The sequence below is a fragment of the Vigna umbellata genome, chromosome 1 (genome assembly GCF_029865625.1).
Source record: "Vigna umbellata cultivar VRB3 chromosome 1, Vumbellata_1.0, whole genome shotgun sequence".
Classification (NCBI taxonomy): domain Eukaryota; kingdom Viridiplantae; phylum Streptophyta; class Magnoliopsida; order Fabales; family Fabaceae; genus Vigna; species Vigna umbellata.
Window position 1 is genome coordinate 72641448 of NC_142165.1, and position 20333 is coordinate 72661780.

At 33.2% G+C, this 20333-nt stretch overlaps 1 protein-coding gene and 1 pseudogene across 1 annotated transcript; both read right to left on the reverse strand.

Annotated features, from left to right (window-relative positions):
* Positions 1 to 1373: 1373 nt before the first annotated feature.
* On the reverse strand, positions 1374 to 2690 carry LOC124821723 (U-box domain-containing protein 18-like; annotated as a pseudogene).
* Positions 2691 to 15614: 12924 nt separating this feature from the next.
* On the reverse strand, positions 15615 to 19688 carry ARF1 (ADP-ribosylation factor 1). The gene is given in 8 exon segments (XM_047293651.2): positions 15615 to 15887; positions 16127 to 16162; positions 16165 to 16208; positions 16292 to 16410; positions 17760 to 17879; positions 17993 to 18063; positions 18839 to 19008; positions 19554 to 19688. Coding segments are annotated over 7 exon segments (576 nt in total). The 5' UTR covers positions 18987 to 19008; positions 19554 to 19688; the 3' UTR covers positions 15615 to 15849.
* Between the last annotated feature and the right edge of the window lie 645 nt (positions 19689 to 20333).

Consider the following 20333-nt stretch of genomic DNA (forward strand, 5'->3'; position numbering starts at 1 on the left):
ACAAATGCATAACCCGCTATAGTTCGACATTCATACTAAATCTGGATAGTCCAATCTAGGTCTTAGCATGTTTAAGATGTTTGGTTTGTGTGATGTGAAATATGATTCAAGTGTAAAATGCTTAAAGTATATTATAAAATATTTTGTATCACTAGCTTACCATTTTCTTTGTGTTTTGTGTTTTTGGCTGTATATAAAGTTAAATTTGTGGTTATGTTTTATATAACTAAGAAATTTTTATTCTGTGTCTAGTTGATTGTTCTATTTTATTAAATATGTAGTAGTTATGTTATAAATTAATACTATATAATTGAAATGTTACATAAATTATACAATTACTTTGGTTAACTTCGTTATTATTAACTCAACTTTAAAAAATATTAACTAAATTATAAAATTATAAATTAACCAAGACTATAATTTTTTACCTACAAATCTTTTAATAATTTTTTCTAACTTTTCTTACAAACAAAATTACAACTAAACTAAATCGATTCTTACTTTTCATTCTTTTACCTCAATTTATTTGAATAAAAATAATAATTTTTAAATTATACATTCATCGTATAAATTAAACTCATCTTTTTGTAAATCATCAAGACATATACTTTATCTAAAAAAAAAATACATTTATAAAATCCAATAAGAAATATAAATAGTATTTCATCATATAAACATATTTTAAAATTTTGTATTCCTCAATTGTTTTTAATTTCGAAAATAAAACCCAGCATAAAATTCGGTTTTCCGAATTCCAACTGGTTTTCTAGGGTAAGTTGATCATTTTAGCGTTGAGAATTAGGGTATTTGGGGTCATACTTGAAAATAAAAGGCAGTGTGTGCTACTTGGGTAATTTTAAAGTGAAAGTGTGATAAAAAAAAAAATGGAACGCTCATAAACTAAGACCTTTGAACTTCATGATAAATCACATCTCCTTTACTCCCTCATTACCAACATCACCGTTATGGCTCTTCGTCATACTTCTTATTGCGTTAAAATAATACACTTTTTTAAACTTGTAGAAAATGGATAATTTTGTAATAATGGTTTGGGAAAGAATTGTGTATACAAATAAGCTATTTCACGGATATGATATCCAACAGTTGTAAGGAGCTCATATTTTGTTTATCTAATGGGAAATAAGAGTTGTAAGGAGCTCATATTTTAGAGAAACTATTTTTATTGATACAATTTGTTTTATATATATAAAAAAGCTTCCACAGGATATGGCCCTCGCCGTTTTGTATTGTTATCAAAAGTGAAATCATTTTTCTATTTTTAATTAAAAAAGCGTATATGCAAAAATTTTAATTTCGATGATTTTACAATTTCACTTAATATCGTTTGACTTTGAGGCTGGATCTATTTTATTTATTTTCTTTTCAATAATTAAAAAATACAAATGGCATCGCAATAAGCAAAGTACTAGTTATATTAATAAATTGGAGTGCAAATCATGCAAGCATAAGTGTTGGGTTGAGTGGTTCCATTCGTGGTATCAGGTCCTGCTTTATCAAATGATCTCGAGTTCAATCCCTGCTCAAGCACTTGGTTAACCAGGCTCTGATACCATGAACATTACGCCTCCCAAATTCACATTTTTCCATTTTTTATTTTTTCAGCGAGACTAATCCGAAATCTGATTAGAGGATCCAGATTACATAGTCTGGGTAAAGGAATTGTGCACTGGAATATGAAGAAGCCAAAATGTCAAGCAACGCAGGAACTGCTCCAGCCGCGACTCCCCCTTTGGTGATTCCTCGGAAGCAAAAGCAACCCGAAAATGGCAACCACGGCGTTCTTTCTCCCGCTGGTTCTTCCTTCTTTAACTAACTCCACTACAGCCGGAATCCCCTCAGGGTTCTCGCCTATTATTTTCCGGTAGTCTTTCACCCAAGAGAGATAAAACATGATGGCAGCAGCTACTTGACGAATATCGAGGCTAACTCCCTTCTTCAGCACAGAGAGAATTACGTTTAGGCCCCCACTGGTTATGATATTTTTTGGTCCATTCGGATGTTTAGAGAGCTTCAATAGAGCGGAGATTGCGTTCTCTTGAGTGGGTTTATCGTTAGACGCAGATGCTAAAAGTTATAGTAGAGGAGGCACTGCTCCCACTTCAATCAAACAAGACCTATTGAAAATGCTGGTTCTAGCAAGCACGCGAATCTCGTAAGCGGCCTTCTGCTGCTGTTCATGCGTTCCGAACGCCAACCTCCGCATCAGGAACCACGCCAAGAATTGCACGGTTACGGTTAGATGGGCTGTTGAGTGAAATGCCATTGTCGGAGCAGAACTGTTGGATGAGCCTCTTGAGAGTTGTGTTCGGAACCAACTCTGGGTTGGTTAGCTTCTCCCCTGTTTTGGGACAAGTGGTGTTCCTAGCTTTGAGCCATTTCTGAATGGAGGTTCGGTCGTAGGTTTGACCCGTTGACAGCGTCAGGATCCGTCATTAACTCGATCCGTCATTAACTCGATCTGTCATTAATTCGAGGAAAATCGGGCAACGGAAATCTTTTGCATTAACGGACATTAGTAATGTTAACGTTAACGGAGTCATCTTGGTACTGCATTTGTCTTCAGACTGATTAATGTCTTTTGTAGTATCGAAAATGACACCTATGCAGTAACTTAAGAACCCTACCAAGCTACTGACCAACGGAACCTCTCGCTCATCTGATCGCGACATTTTAAGCTGATTTCTTTTTTCGAAACGCGAAGGGTTGAACGGATGTGCAAAATCCGTTCAGTTTTCAACGGATCTCGACATCCATGAACGAATTTCAAAATTCGCTGAAGGCTGAACGGATTTACAGAACACATACATCTATTTACAGAGCACTTATATAAAAAGAACAAAAAAAGGAAGCTTTTACCACAAAAATGTGTAAAAGAAGAATAAACGAAGAGAAAGAAGGAGAGGGTGGGGGGCTTTATGTGAGGGGGTGGGGGCTCTCTGTGTGAAGAAGAGAGGAAGAGAGAAAGTGAGAGGTGAGATGAATTACGGTTTTAAAAAAGGTAAATAAAGTTAAATGGTAAAAGTTAAAGAATTTTAACCTAAGATATTTTTGGAATAAGAAAAAATTTGGGGAGGTACAGGGAGCAATTGGAGTGGTGGAGGGAGTAACTCTCAAACCTAATGGATTTACAATTCGGCGATATTCACTTCATTGTTTAGTCCAGTAACTATACCTCTAAAAAACATTAATCGAATTGTAGGTTTTAGTATACACTTCTCCCAAATTAAGTAATGTGGTTGTCACTCTTGAATCCGAGACTTCAAATTTGAGTGGCAATTTTGTTATACATGAACCTTACTTGAATTATGTAATCCAGTTCCTTATAGGAATAAATTGGATTATTCCAAAAATCATTTATGTTATGTAAACAATTTTTAATAATATTAGTTTGTGTTGTTTGTAGGTGGTCATAATTTTGATATTGTATAGAGAAGCTTAGTCTTTAGGGTTTAAGGAATTAGATGAAGTCAAAGCTTCAACATGGAAGACTCCTCTATTTTTGGGTTATGATGAGATCATCTAGAGAATAGAGCATATAAGCAATTTAGGTTTTGAAGTTTAACAAAAGCATTAAACAAAGTAGATTAAAGTCTGACTTCCCACTTAAAGTCTACCAACTCTCCTAAAGTCAACTTCTCTCTTTAACGGTCATCTTTCAAGAAAAGTTATATATAGACGAAAACTTGAAGAGGAGATAAGAAGAATAAGATTCTGAAATCGTGAATGCCACGCCTACTGTGCTCATATATCGTCCGAAGTTGAATATTTTTCTAGAAGAGAAAAACCTTAGCAAATCACAAAATTCTTTGTATAGTTTATATCCTCTCTTTGATAATTGTAAATTCTGAAGAGAATTAAAATACTTTGTGTTGAGCTCAGTTGAGTTAAAGAGTTTAGACGTGTTGTCTAAGGTTGAGACCATAAGTGGTTAGAATAGTTGTAAACCAAGAGTAGTTAAACTCAGACTACAAGTGTTGACTAGGTGAACCAGGACTGATGAGAATACTCATTCTAAACCTAGAGAGGTAAAACTCGCGTAATCTTTGTAAAAGATTAGTGGAACCCCTTAAGAGTTCTTAAGGGAGAACTGAACGTAGCTTAGGTTGAGTGAACTTTAGATTGTTTTCTTTTCTTTATTTTTACCTTCGACCCGTCATATTTATTTTTGGAGGGGTAGTCCTCCCTCTTGGAATTCTCCATAAGGTCACATGTGGGGTACTCCTTCCTAGTGGTAAACTTTCTTTTCAATTGTTGATCTACCTTAATACTTAGTTGGAAAAGCTTAGAAACCAAATCTTTCCTAAAAAATTTCCTTAGATTACCCTTACCCAAGCTTTTAGGTAAAAATCTTCAAAAACTTTTTGTTAAATGAAAATGCAAAAATGCTCCTAAACCAAAGAAAGGTTTATCTAAGATGCTTACAAACAATCCTAGATATCACAGAGACTTAAAAGGAATTAAAGCAAAGTATAAAAGGAAAGTAAATGGAATGTAAATGTTATGCAAGAATGTTACCAATAAGGAGTATTGGTAAATCTTGAAGAAATTTGTTTTGATGATGCTACAAGAAGTTTTAGTTGCAGAAGATATTAGAATTAGTTAAAAGCAATTTGTAGAAATTAAATGTAGTAGGAAATTCTTGTAAACCTTGTAAACTTGCATTTTTAACTACAATAATCGATTATGATTAAGCAATAATCGATTATACAAGTCATACTTGAATAATCGATTATCACTTCATATAATCGATTATCACTTTTTTGAAAACCTATAACGGACTTGAATAATCGATTATCACTTACAATAATCGATTATTCATGGCAGTTGGGAGCTGACCTTTGGCACTCAGTGTACTTGGCTATATATTTTGTTTTGGAGAAATTAGAAAGTAACGTTTTTGAACTGAGAAAGCTTAGAACACTGTGTGTCAGAGGAACGTTCTTAGAGAGCTTTTTGTTCATTGTTCCCTTGCTTGGTCTTGTGAAAGGAGAGGCTCGCGTATCGTGTGTGTCGATAGTCGGAGCAGACTCTCTTCAAGTTAGCAAGGTGCTCTGCCTGGTCTTGTGAAAGGAGAAGCTTGTGAATCGTTGGTCGATTGCTGAAGCGGTTCTCTTCAAGTTGGTAGAGTGGTTCTATTCATTTTATTCTTGTTCATTATCTTGTAATCTGTTAAACAATTTTTTTAGTGAAAAAGGTTAATCACTATTTATAGTGATTAACGACTGGACGTAGAATCTTTTGATTCGAACCAGGATAAAAATTCTGTGTTGATCTTCTTATTCCCTACACTCATTTTATTTTACGTATATCAACTGTTTGATTAATTTTCTGAAAGAAAATTATTTTTACTAAAAGGACCAAATTAAGTTTAATTGTGATCGAATACGCTTTCCGCTCTCTGAGTGTTAATTCCGCTGCGCTATACTCTTCGAAAAATACCCCCTCCGATACCATCAATTGGTATCAGAGCTTGCTTTGATAGTTTTTCAAATTTTTCGAAAATGGGCGGTCATAACCAAGTTTATGCTGAGGGTGCTTCTTTTGATAGACCTCCTTTGTTTACGGGGGAAAATTATGCGTTTTGGAAAATTAGAATGCAAATATTTTTGGAGTCTATTGACAGGGGTATCTGGGAAGCTGTACAAAATGGCCCTTATATTCCTATGAATACTATTGATGGTGTAGAGACTGAAAAACCTTATTTTAACTGGACTGTTGAGGAAAATAGACGAGCCCAATTTGATATTAAGGCTCGGAATATAATTTTATCTGCACTAACCATTGATGATTTTTTCAAAGTATCTGTTTATAAAAGTGCTCAGGAAATGTGGAAATTTTTAAGAGTCACTCATGATGAAGTATCGAATGTGGCTAAGTTGACTTGTTCGAATTCATGCTCTACATCAAATTCCTTAAGCTTAAGCGATTCAAATGAGCAAGAAAATCTATGCTTGATGGCCAACGTTAAATCATCTGACAGCCAAATCTTGAAGAAAAAGAAGGACTATCAAGGTTCTTCTTCAAGTTTCAAATGTTATGGATGTGGTGAAAGAGGCCATCTGAAAGCTGACTGTTTAAGCAACAAAAGAAGTAAAGAAAGAAAAGAAAAGAAACTTCACAAGAAAAAGAAGGTTCACATTGTTTGGGTTGATAATGACTCAAGTAGTTCAAGTGATTTTGTTGAAGAAACAAACTTATGTTTGACAACTAATGTTGATGACACTGCAAGCCAAGTAAGTTGTTCTAATTCTGAATCTAGTGAATTTGATTTGCAAAAAGCTTTTCTTGAATTGCTTGATGAATATGAAAAATTGAATGTTGCTCATAAAAATTTGAAAAAGGAATTTAAACAATTGCAAATTAAGTATGATAATACATTAGATGAGGAAGTCATATTAAGAAACAAAGTTAGTAATCTTGAAACAAAATTGTCTGAATCTAATTCAAATGAAAAACCTGTTGAGTGTTTATCTTGTAAAAGTCACATGTTTGACATTGACATATTGGAAAATTTACTTTCTAAAGAAATCAAGCCTATCTCACATGTTCAAAATGTTTTTAGGAAGAGCAATCTTAGAAATATAAACATGCATCTTCATAAAAAGTCTAAAGTTAAGAGAACTCGTAGAGTTTGGGTTGAGAAAGGGACTTTTGTGAAAAACAAGGTGCATGATGTTTGTTGTTTTTATTGTATGAAAAAGGGACATACTTCTAACAAATGTAGAATTAAACATTTTGATGTTCCAAATGGAAAATATGCTTGGATTCCTGTTATAAAGTAAATTGTCTCTAACCTCAAAGGACCCAAATGAGATTATGGGGACCAAAACTCTATTGTTTTTACTTTGCAGGTTAAGTTTTCAAAAGGATAAGAGAGCTCTATGGTATTATGCTCTTTGAAGTGATGCTACAAACCAAGATGTAACTCCATCAAGTGGTATCCAAAAGCCTTCATTCAAGCACCAAGTATTTGAGCTAAGTGTTGTTTAAACTGTGATGTTACATCTTGTTTTTATTTAATCTTCCATTATTTAATTACTGTTATATTCATTACTGGTTAGGCAAATGATATGTTCATCACTATTTCATTCATCCTGTGGTGTGTTCTTGTCTGTTTACACATTTTGATCAAGTGAAATTCATTTATTTAAGATATTCATGTGTTGAATTTCATTCATGTCATGTAAAGCCATGTGCATTGTTATTTCAGTGCTTTGTTGATAATTATCTATAGAATTTGTGTTTAACTGGCTTAGTATTCAATTTCATGAGTACTTTGAAGTTACCTTTGGTGTAATCTCTGTCAAGCATCAAAAACTATGAAAAAGTCATTTAAATGAGTTGGTTGACAAATTTTCATTAGCAATTTTTTGATGATTAAGATATGTGAAAAATTAAATTGTCATTTCTATTTCAAAGTTGGTTCTGTGGAGATTTGTTTTTAAGTTCAAATGCATAATGAATGAGCTATGATAATATACATTGAGAGCCTGGGTGCAGAAAATGAACTTATCAAATTTGCATAATTTTGATGTAAATTATTTTGTTTAAAAAATGTTGAAAGATAGCACCTGAATCAGCTCTTGTGGTTGAATTTTTGCATATGTTGTTTTGATATGCATAGTTGAATATACGAAGTTGAACAAATTGGGATATGAGAGTGCATGAATCATAGTTGTTGTTTTGAAAGTTGTAAATTGTGTTGTCAAAGTTAATTTTTTTAACTGATTGTGCTAGCTGAAATGCTTTCATGTCAAACCTGTAGCAGCTGTGATCATTTCCATTTAAGCTACTGTTGCATTCATTTTAGTTTATAAATTGGTTGCTTAATCATTGATATCTTAATTGTTTGAAAAGTGGTTGTTGATTTCGTGGGTTAATTGAGTATGCTAAAAACTAAATTTGAATTGCATATTTAAGGGGGTATCTTTACTTTATGAACTTAGAAGAGAGTTAGGAGTGTTAGACATATCTTAGAATCAAAATCTATGCAAATTTTTGCATTTTTCGTAAACTTAACGCTTCATAATCGATTATCACCAAGTCATAATCGATTATTCATGCATAAATTTCAATTCTGGAAAATCTTGAGCAGATAATCGATTATCATTATGCATAATCGATTATCATGCAATTCTGGGCAGTAATTATTGAACTGATAATCGATTATCATGAGCCATAATCGATTATCGCGCTAATAGTTTCAAAAATAGAGCCGTTGGAGCATCCCATAACGGCTATAAACGACCATAAAAATCTAAGTTTGATTGTTATGTTATTTTCTTTATGGTATTTAGTTTCTTAATGAATTTCATGTAATTCCTTTCTGTTCTTAATATAATGAGCTTTTATTTTTTGCATATATTCTATTTTTGAGGGGGAGCTCATATTAAGGGGGAGGTTATTACATTATTCTTTTTGCTTCTGATCAAAAAGGGGGAGAAGAATAATACAAGGGGAGAAGTATAAATTATTACAGGTATTGCAAACCTTGTTGTTGTTTGTTAGCTTGTATGTTTTGCAGGTAAGCCAAACTTGCTTTTAAAATTGAATTTTTGATCATCATCAAAAAGGGGGAGATTGTTACCAATAAGGAGTATTGGTAAATCTTGAAGAAATTTGTTTTGATGATGCTACAAGAAGTTTTAGTTGCAGAAGATATTAGAATTAGTTAAAAGCAATTTGTAGAAATTAAATGTAGTAGGAAATTCTTGTAAACCTTGTAAACTTGCATTTTTAACTACAATAATCGATTATGATTAAGCAATAATCGATTATACAAGTCATACTTGAATAATCGATTATCACTTCATATAATCGATTATCACTTTTTTGAAAACCTATAACGGACTTGAATAATCGATTATCACTTACAATAATCGATTATTCATGGCAGTTGGGAGCTGACCTTTGGCACTCAGTGTACTTGGCTATATATTTTGTTTTGGAGAAATTAGAAAGTAACGTTTTTGAACTGAGAAAGCTTAGAACACTGTGTGTCAGAGGAACGTTCTTAGAGAGCTTTTTGTTCATTGTTCCCTTGCTTGGTCTTGTGAAAGGAGAGGCTCGCGTATCGTGTGTGTCGATAGTCGGAGCAGACTCTCTTCAAGTTAGCAAGGTGCTCTGCCTGGTCTTGTGAAAGGAGAAGCTTGTGAATCGTTGGTCGATTGCTGAAGCGGTTCTCTTCAAGTTGGTAGAGTGGTTCTATTCATTTTATTCTTGTTCATTATCTTGTAATCTGTTAAACAATTTTTTTAGTGAAAAAGGTTAATCACTATTTATAGTGATTAACGACTGGACGTAGAATCTTTTGATTCGAACCAGGATAAAAATTCTGTGTTGATCTTCTTATTCCCTACACTCATTTTATTTTATGTATATCAACTGTTTGATTAATTTTCTGAAACAAAATTATTTTTACTAAAAGGACCAAATTAAGTTTAATTGTGATCGAATACGCTTTCCGCTCTCTGAGTGTTAATTCCGCTGCGCTATACTCTTCGAAAAATACCCCCTCCGATACCATCAAAGAAAGGTAAAAACTAACGACCCTATATGAATATGCAAGTGACACTTAGGAGCCCTTTGACACACCTTCACTTTTAAGAGTGGAAATTAAACTATTACACAATTTTAGCTATGGAGATGGGATTGTACCAATGACATTTTTCCAAGACACCAAGCAAAGAAGCAAATTAAACAAAAAAATTACAAGAACAAAGGTTTTGTGATGTGTATACAGCAAGGTAATACGCAAATTAGTCCTAAAAACTTGGTTGCTAAAAGTGTTTGTCCTCTCTTGGTGTTTCACTCCTTAATGTCGTGAGGTCTCCTCTTTTCCAAGTCCAAAGGAGTGCTTCCAGTAGCCTTTTTTCAAGCCTTTAAGATGCTACCTTTAGTGTTAGTCAAACTCAAAAAAGGAAGCACAAACCACAAGATGATTTCAAGCACCCAAGAGGCCAAATAATGAAAGCAATAAAGCACAATTTGAAAGTTAAACTCAAATGGAATGAGACAAGATATAAGGAAAGCCAAGAAATGACAAGCAAAAATTTAAGGCACACAATCAAGTAGGTATTCAAAAGAAAATCCTAAAAAACAATGCTAGAATAGATGAAGAAAACCAAAACAAAACTAAAGAATCAAAGTGCAAAGACTTAGCCAAAGTATAAAACATTTTCGGTAATCACCAAAATACAACAATTCTCAACTCTAAAAATGGGTTTACTAGTTATTGTTGTGTCTCTTTTCTTTTGACAATTTTTGCTACTTCTTTTGTCCCTTTTCTTTTCATATTTTTTTTTACCTTTGATAGAAGGGATTTCTCTTTTCTTTACAATATTTTTCAGACAACAACAACCAATATATATTCCTCAAAATTCACACCCATACTCAAGGCTAAGACAGTCAATATAGGTAGAAAATCCTAAGGAAGCAAATATTATTTTGACATTTTGAAAAAGACTCTATGGAAACCTAATGCAAGCAGCACACAACACATAAACTCACACAAACCCAATACATACCCACTCAAAAACTGACTTATAAACAGACCCAGTTTTTTATGCTGATTTTCGTAAAAATGTAGCTTTCAACTTTGCAAAGAAAATCAAATGTTTAACATGGATGTGATGACAATTTTGGATTCACAAGACTAATACACAACTCATATGATCATAAGATCAAATAAAATGACACAAAACTAAACCCAAACCCATGACAAATGACCAAAAAAATTGCACATATTTATAGAGAAAATGAAAATCTTAAGAACACAACATGGATTAAGTCAAGAAGAATAACTAGTTTGAATCAAAATTTTAAAACACACAACACATATACATGGATCAAAACAACACACAGGACATGGTGGATCATATGAGACAACAACAAAATTACAACACGAAAGTGACCATATCTTTACATACCAAATTGATGGATAATGCTCCTTCAACAAGTTGATGAAGCTCCATGAAGATGACATGATGTAGCAAAAGCAATGAAGAAGAGATGAAGATGCTTGAAGGGTGCAATTTGGTGAAGTTCCTTGAAGGAGGTTGGGCCAACATTTAAGGGAAAGGAAGAAGTTTAGAATAGGAGACAACTCCAATGAGAACTAAGAAAAGTGAGGCTTGCAATTTGGGATAAGTTTTCACTCATATCATTCAAGTTCTAAGTTTTATACAAAGGGTTGTCTCTCCTTTTATAGGTGAAAGAGAATACTAGAGTACATTGAATCCTAAGGAGCCTAAAAGAATTAAATGAGCAACTTATGCTTGTAACTAACTTATTAAAGCATTAAATGAGGAGGCTCCTTGATGGTGATCAGCCAAGGCTTTTCCTCCATGTGCAAGACTCCTTCCAAGCCCAAAACAAAACCCATTTTTAAGCGTTAATCCTATACTATGGCCTTAATTATACTATGTACACAAACCTTCACTTAAGGGCATCAAACCTTCTAAACAAAGCTAAACAAGGTTATTGGCCAAATAAAAGGCCTAAAATGAACTATAATACATATTTACAAGGCTTAAGAGAAAGCAAGAACAAGCTTGAAAACACCATCTTCCACAAGATTGGAAGTCCTTGAAGTTCTTCTTCTTCTTCCATTCTCTAAGCCCTAGCTTAAGTTGATGTTCCTTGGATGGATCTCATCAAGCTCCCAAGATGGTTTCCATCAAATTCGGAGCATGTCGTCTTGTCCACAAGTCAATTAATGCTAGGTAGTGGATATATGTCCTTTAGGCATGCTTTGTTGAGGTTGGTGTAATCAACACACATGCGCTACTTGTCGTTGGGTTTCTTCACCATGACAATGTTGACGAGCTATGTGGCGTAAGTAACCTCTCGGATGAAATCGGCTTCGAGGAGCACGGTTACTTCTTAATTGATGACGGCTCACTTTTCTTCAAGTTTTTCTTTTCTCAAAGCTACATGTTTAACTTGTGGGAGGATGGAAATGTAGTGGCATGTCAGTCGGGAACCTGGCAGCATTTGCCGAGCTAGCTACCTTGTTCACCTAGGTTTAGCTTTGTTTGTAGCGATTCAGGTTGCTCGACTACTATTTGCTGGGATAGGGTGTTAGTGTCGATCGATGGTGCATACGGTGTCACCCTCAAGCTAAGGGCATAACAAGACATTGCCTCCTTTGGATCAGACTTTAGACTGATGATTGTTGAATGGTCCTCGACCAGGAATTTCATTGTCATGTGGTAGGGTCATCCTCGAAAAATTAAATATGTTTAGCCAGTCAAGGATTTCAACATCTTATATTGCTCTGTAATTTTCTTATATAAGAAAGCAATTAGGTTTATTAAAACCTCTTACAAAATCTGTTAGTCTTATTAAAATGTTTGTATATAGTTCTTTGACAAATTAAAAGCACTTAGATTTGCGACAAATTATAAGTTATTTGCATTTTTGCTTGTATACAAAATAAATAATTTTCTAAAAAGAAGGCCCTGTGGGCTTTTCTAATTGAGGGCGTGTTAGCTCTATGAGTTTTTCTAGCCTCATTCCATGTGAGTCAGGATCAAACCATGTGAGAGGGGCCAAGTTGACAGATCTAGTCGTGGGCCTATGTTTCTATTGGAATAATACTTACTTCAAGCATATAGTAACAATGTAATTAATAGTAACAGAACTAATATGTCTATTGAAAAAGCTTAATAGGCCTTATTGAGTCGTGCTTTCTAGTATGTCTATTAGACTAAAGCGGGTGGCATACTCAAGCACCTCGTGCACGACCCATTCATACTCGAGGACTCATACGGGTTCTGTTTGTTCCTTTCTACAGTTGTTTTCACTTGGATTTCTCCTATAGTGTCATTACTCCTCTCCCCCACAACCTCTTCTCTCGAACCTTGTTCTCCAATCATATCTTTTTCCCTTATCGAACCTTTATTAGCAGGTTGAATGGGTGTTGTAACACTATTTACAAATGCCAGACTTATCTCAGATGACCCTTGATCGCTCGATGACGACCCGAACAACGACGAAAACGCAAACACGTCATCAACATATCCCTTGCCCTCCCGACCAGAAGAGCATTTTGAATAAATTTCTATGGCAAACATTATTACCTTAAGAAAAAAGAATTGGATATCAAAAGTGCATAGATGAACATCATAGCAAAAATGTGAAAATGATAAGATCACCTCACCTCTATTTATAGCTATTCTTGAGGACATGTGATGCTTACATAATCGTCTAATCTGGCACCATCCAACGATAAAGGTAAGACAACACTTTTCATTTAGCGTCAAAGCTGGCAGCATGTTTAAGGAAGTGGTGTAACCTTTCATCACTAAGCGTCATATTTTTAAAGATAAATTGAACCGATGTAACAATTAACGAGACATTTGCATGATTCACAAAGCACCATAATCTTCCATCACCAATGATAATATTAACAAACTTTTTTCACTTGTTATCTTAAATCCAAGTTAAGAAAATGATCATAATCTTCCTCCATCACAAATGATAATATTAACAAACATTTTTCACTTATTGTCTTAAATCCAAGTAAGACTTAAATATCGAAATATATTTAGCAGATACACATTTAATTTTTAAATTGCGTTTATATATATATATATATATATATATATATATATATATATATAAATTTTAAAAATTATAAATTAAAAAATATAAGTTTAAAAATAAAAGATGTTTGTCAGTTCATGTTGACATACCCATGATTAACTAGGTTTGTTTTGCCACCGCTACTCAATAAGAGTGGTTATCAAAATTTTCTCTTTGAATGCCTTTTTAATAAAGACTACTTCAACAAATTAAATGTTGTTGCGTCACTAAGGAGATCTTTTTCTCTTTTATAAATTTTCTTTTATGCATGTTTCTTTATTCTGTTCTTTCAACTTTTTATCTTTCATTGAACATGTCTTTATCTTCTATGATAAGATTGTGTATCTTTAAATTATTTTAATGAGTATTCTTTCCAATATATGACATCTCAAATTTATTGTTAAATTTATGTTTTGCAGTTATATATTTAGAAGATGATGTAAACCACTTAAAATGAGCATCACTTTTTAGAAATCAAGCAAAGGGTTTAAGTTTCAGAAATTGTAATGTTTGTAAATATTGGTTCATAAATAGTCGGAAAGTATTTTAACTAAAACATTTAAGTACTGAATAAAATTATTCATATGCAAAACAGTACAATTAAATATAATAATATCAGAAGAAAGTAGGTCCTCTCTAGACATGTTTGATATGGTTTACAATAGGACGTTTCAATGAAATCTACTAATTGTAGTTCATTCTTTCTTTTCTTTATGTTGTATTTGTAATGAATACGACCATGGTTAGAACTTTCTAATACTATGTGAAGAAATCGTTCAACCAATGGAATTTTTTAGTGGAAAATAGTGTTGTATAATGATTTAGTACAGAGGCTTGTGTGATATTTTTAATTAAAAAGAAAAGTTTTTAAAACAATAAAATAGATACAGGACCCAAATAACTTTCTTATAGAAAAAATTGTTTTCAAGTTCTAGTTTTTCTAATTAGAAAAGGTCAAACATCACTTCGGTTTAAGAGTAAAGTTGCACCCTAAAACAATTATTTGAAAATCAATTATGTAAATTGAATAACTTAATATTTTAAATATACATCTTAGAATAAATAGGGGAATATTAAATATCGGGATTAACTTTTGCACAAGTAGACAAGTTTTGAAAGGATTACATAAATACGTTATGTATTTCATAAGGTTGTTGCTTCCTGCACCGGAATCACATTTCTTCCTCCACCCCATCAAAACCCCTTCTGGAAAATAATTTCCGTAATAAGAGAGGGTAATTGCTTTCCGGAAAAAAAAAATTCCATGGAACTGTTTATTGAGAAGTGATAGGGTGCTAGAAGAATTTTGGTAGTGTGCACAAAGAAATTGTCGTTTCATAAACACAACTTTGTGGGAAGAAATCATACTTTTAAACGACTTTTTATGTAATTCCCGACTTTAAATTAAAATTATAAACTAAAATGTGATTTTGATGTCAGTTTTTATTTTTCAATAAAAAAATTAAAAATGGGTTGTATTCGAACAAATGGTTTTTATTCTTTAAAATGTTTATCTAAAAACGAAAAAAAAAAAAGTAAAAAGACAAATATGGACAAAAGGAAGGCATCTTATTTTAGATCTAAACAGAACTTTGTACCTTTTTCCAAACACTGACCACAGGTATAGAAGAACGCCACAAGGTAAAAATGCCCCTTAAGTTTATTAATACATTGCACATTTTGCCCAGTAGTCTTACTTTAGACCACGAAAAATATCTTTCAATGCTGAGTCAAGTTTCTATTCACAGCTAAAAAAACAAGCCTTTTTTGTGCTTTCAACGAAAAAATAAATAAACCCATTAAATACTTAATGCATGATGAAAAGGAACTTGATCATGTGTGAAGGCTAACAACAGGTATACACCAGTGGAGAAACACGGACAAACACTGATCTTCGTCTAAAAATTTAAAAATGGCTTGGCTATGAAAACGAAGGATATTTTTTAGTCGAGTGATAAGTAGTTCTCTCTTCTTTTTTTCAGTGTCAGGCAACAATAATTAGGATATAAAAACTCAAAATGGGATGACGCCTTGATTGGTATCAATTACAGTTATAAACATTGAATCCAAACCCAATAAAAAAGCTCAAAGTATTAGACATCCCACGAAACAAATTCCTACTATAATTTTAGCCGTCAAGATGTGTCCCTAATAAACCAGAAAACATAAAAACATAAAGCCAATTTGTCTCAGAAGAGGACCAAAAAACAAACTAGATAATATTCACCCCTGCATCCAGAATTACCAATCCACAAGAAGACTCCCAGAAAGCCCTATGCCTGGAAGGGTTGTCATTCATAAGAAAAAAAAAACATCAGAACAATTCTATAAAAAACTTAAACCATTTTCCGATTGATAAAAATCAAAGGGCCAACAAATACGTAATATTATGATGATGTAGAAACGAATTCTAAATTTAGGATTGAGTGGTTAACAAGATAAATGCACAGTGAAAGAGCATTTTTAATAAATTTTCCCAATGCTCGTGAAAGAATGCAAAAAATAGAACAGTAGGTACCTTGTTGGCTATGTTGTTGGAAAGCCAGTCCAAACCCTCATAAAGACCCTCCCCAGAGGTTGCACAGGTACTCTGGATGTACCTGAAAGTAAAACAAAAGTATGTTAAATTGCAACCAAGATCGCTTTCAGTTCTAGTCAAGGATGCTGTGATCAAAATATTTACCAGTGGCGCTGTCTGAGAGAGTGAAGACCTAGCTTGTCAGTAATTTCAGCAGCATTCATTGCATTGGGAAGATCTTGTTTGTTAGCAAATACAAGCAATACTGCATCTCGCAGTTCATCCTGAAAAGATAATTGAAATTTAACTGGTGAAAAACCATGCCATTGCATCAAAATACAACAGAAGGCAAAAGTAAAGGCATCAATGAATCAAGTCATAATACATTAATGTAAAGCTAAACAGGCTAATCAATAAGAACTTATCTTCCAAGGGAGCATGAATAGTTTGAACAGACAATTAAACTTAGAAATATACCACAACATTAATTGCTGGCATTACAATCCCACAAAAACAGGTAAATTAAATTGAGTAATTAAAAAAAACTCTGTTGTGAACTCCTTTTAACAATAGCAAAACGCCCTTTTGTTTATTAAAAAAACATCATTTGGAACACTAATATACCGTAATTAAAAGCGTAGTATGTGCAGTAGCATAGTCATATCAATAGAAGAAACAGAAGATTGTATACTGAATCAGTTTGAACAGTTCTTTGTTTCAAAATTATCTAATAACATATTTAAATAAATAGAGAAGAATCTCCTTATAGATTTAAAACTCAATATCTTCACTAATTTATAATCTTTTACTTAACTGTGTGATCTTACACCTCATATATAAGTGAAGGAAATTACTTTTGGAGTGAGTACAAAGAAAACGAGAGAAAATTTTGAAATTGGAAATAGCAAGAAAATTTTAGAAATTGTTCCCTAAATTCAACTTCTCTCTGTTCTTTCACTACATTATCTTCAACCAAACACGAAAATATTCTAAATTTAAAATAATTTCCCTCCTTTTTTCTCTTACGTACAAACACAAGGGCAAATTTCAGATGAATCTATACAAAAAAAAAAAGTGGTCATTGACTGGCTTTGACTACCCAACAAGATCTATAAAAAATGTGTAATGAAACTAAAAACAGAATAGGGCTGGACAGTATCTACGAAACAAATCACCCTTCTTCCTTTTGTTTGAGCACTTTCTCTTTCTCCCATGCTTCTATTTCCGCTGGTCAACAATCAACAGCCAATTTTTCACTTAGAAATTCTCTCCAGTATCATGGAGCAGAGTGACGAAGTCAATCCTATGCTACTATGGTATATTCCCCATGTCTTTCTCGGTTTATAAACCCAACCAACAATTTACAACAAACAAAAGTCTTTTCACATTTTAGAGTAAGAAATGATGCGGACCAAGGAAGCTTCTTGATATGGATAGCCAATGCATTTTCAAAAATACTTGGGAGGCTTTACCCAAGAATGGGTTAAAATAAATGTAAATATAAGAACATGGGAATAGATTTGATACTAAAATGGACAACATATTTTAAATGTTGTGCTTTCTAACAGGAACAGACACGAAACAAAGTTATCAAATAATATGACCTAAAGAGCCAACCTAAACTGAGAAGTACCTCATTCAACATCCTATGCAACTCATCTCTGGCCTCAACAACTCTGTCCCTGTCATTGCTGTCTACAACAAATATCAGACCCTGTGTGTTTTGGAAGTAGTGCCTCCACAAGGGACGAATCTGTAAAAGAAAAAATATGCATTAAGCCATTGACCTCTAAGATACACATAACTCAGCACCATGAAGGCTTTATCAAGAAATTGTCAAGAATACATAAAGATTAAACTTTACACCTTGTCTTGGCCACCAACATCCCAAACAGTGAAGCTAATATTCTTGTATTCCACAGTCTCCACATTGAACCCTAAAACAATTTAGAGAAATAAAAATAAGAAAACATACAATTAAGAGCAACAGCACAGATGAGTATACAATTTCACCAAATTACTATCGCAACAAAAGAAGTATAGGAATTCTGTAATCTAACTCTGATAGTTGCCGGAAAAAGATTGCATTTAGTATGCTTGAGGTTCCAAATATGAACAGTTAATAGTTAGCTATAGTAGTATCAATAGTTAATTAGAATAACCATGCAGTTAATTAGAGATTATGGAAGGGCTGGGGATCTGGTTAGGGTAGAAAGGAGAGACATTCTGTTCTGTTCCAATTGAGAGATGAGCATTATCTCTGTTGTAGAAAGAGGATACCTGGAGGAAAGATCTTTCTCCTTGCTCTGTTCTTTTTCAATTAAGAAATAAAACATCACTGTTTTTTATCTTCTTTTCTGCTCAGAGTTCCTCCTATCAGACTAACATGAGGTAGCGAGCAATAATTGCTGTAAAACATTACCCCGTTTTCATATAACGCCTCATAAACTGAGGAGCCTCTGAAATACCCAGCATCATTTCATATCTCAATCTTCAATTTTCAAGGTTCATTAAAGATTCAATAATTTACGATTCATCTTAAAAGCTTACTAGCTGCGTAACAAGCTCTGAAATAACTAATTTAGTCCTCCTAAAAGTTGTTAACAGATCAATATTGAAAATGTAAGCACGTTAAAATTATATTGGTTACATATTATACACCATACATACATAATAATGTAACACGACCAAAATCAAAATCGGAAAACTTACCAATGGTAGGAATTGTTGTAACGATCTCTCCAAGTTTGAGCTTGTACAAGATGGTGGTCTTACCAGCGGCATCAAGACCAACCATCAGAATTCGCATTTCCTTCTTGGCAAAAAGCCGACTGAAAAGCTTGGTGAATGTCAACCCCATTTCTCCTTGAGCTAGCGGATCCCTACATTAGCAGATTGCACGGAACATTAACAGAACCAAACTTCCTTCCGCAGCAAAACTCAACCAAATCATTTCATTCACGCAATAATCGAATCCCAAAAATAATGGTACAGAATCAAATCGATTCAACACTAACTAATTTGTCGACAGACAATCAAATCAACGACACTGGACTCAGCCAGATCTCAAACCAGGCAACAAAAACAGCAACAAGCATTTTGATCCGCCTCATCGCAAAACCATCACATGGAAACCGAAACGAATCGCAAACGAAAAAGGAAACCAGGAAATTTACACGACCCAGATTGAGAAAAGTGGAACGATCTGAACATCCAAGTCCCGAAACCCTCAGATCGAACGATTCAAATATATATTTCAAACAACGGCAAAAGCCAACGCATCGAGTTAAAGAATAAAAGCAATCCCCAAAAATGAACAGCGAAAAAGCTGAAAAAACACATGCCATACAAAGCATTGAAAAGAGAAATGAAATTACGTAAGGAGGAAAAGGGTGGAAGAGAAGGTGATTGGAGAATTTGAAATTACCTTGAGGGATCTCGAACGAGTAAGCGTAGAGAGAGAGAAAGCGTAGAGAGAGAAGCGAAGAATGCTTTACAAAAACGCAAAATGTAATGAGAGGGGATTTTATAGCAGAACAAGAACGGGGGTACCCGAATTATATGCGCGTTTTGGATCAAATGACAATTGCACCCAGCAAATTGCAATGCTCTCAACACTGCATCTTTCGAACCTTCCAAAAAGGCAATGCCCCTTTTTTAATAATTCAAATTCAAAATACCCTAAACTAACATATTTCTAATTTAAATTTAATGTAATTTTTATATCATTTAATAATAGTAAATTACTGTCATATCTTAGATAAAAAAAACATTTTTAATTATTATTTGTGTTAATACACATTTAGGGTTGATATAAATATGTATATTAAATTATAATTATAAATTAATTGAATAAAGATAATTCATCATTATAATTTTAACTTAATTATTTTTTCAATGTTTCATAAATAAATTTAAGAATTTTCCATTGAATATTTAATAAATTTTGTGATCTAATAAAAGTTTATATTATTCAATTAAGTTTTTTTATTCAAAATTTTAAGTTAACTAATTGATATGACACCTGTAATCATTTTTTTGAGGGTTGCTCCTTACATTTCATCCTAACCTCTCAATTAACAGTTTTTTTCTTCTTCATTTAATAAAATAATAAATTTTTCAACCATCAACAATCCTTAACTCTGTATTTTAATCTCTATATGCACCTCAACTTATTAACAAGATTAAATTTAATATACTAAAATAG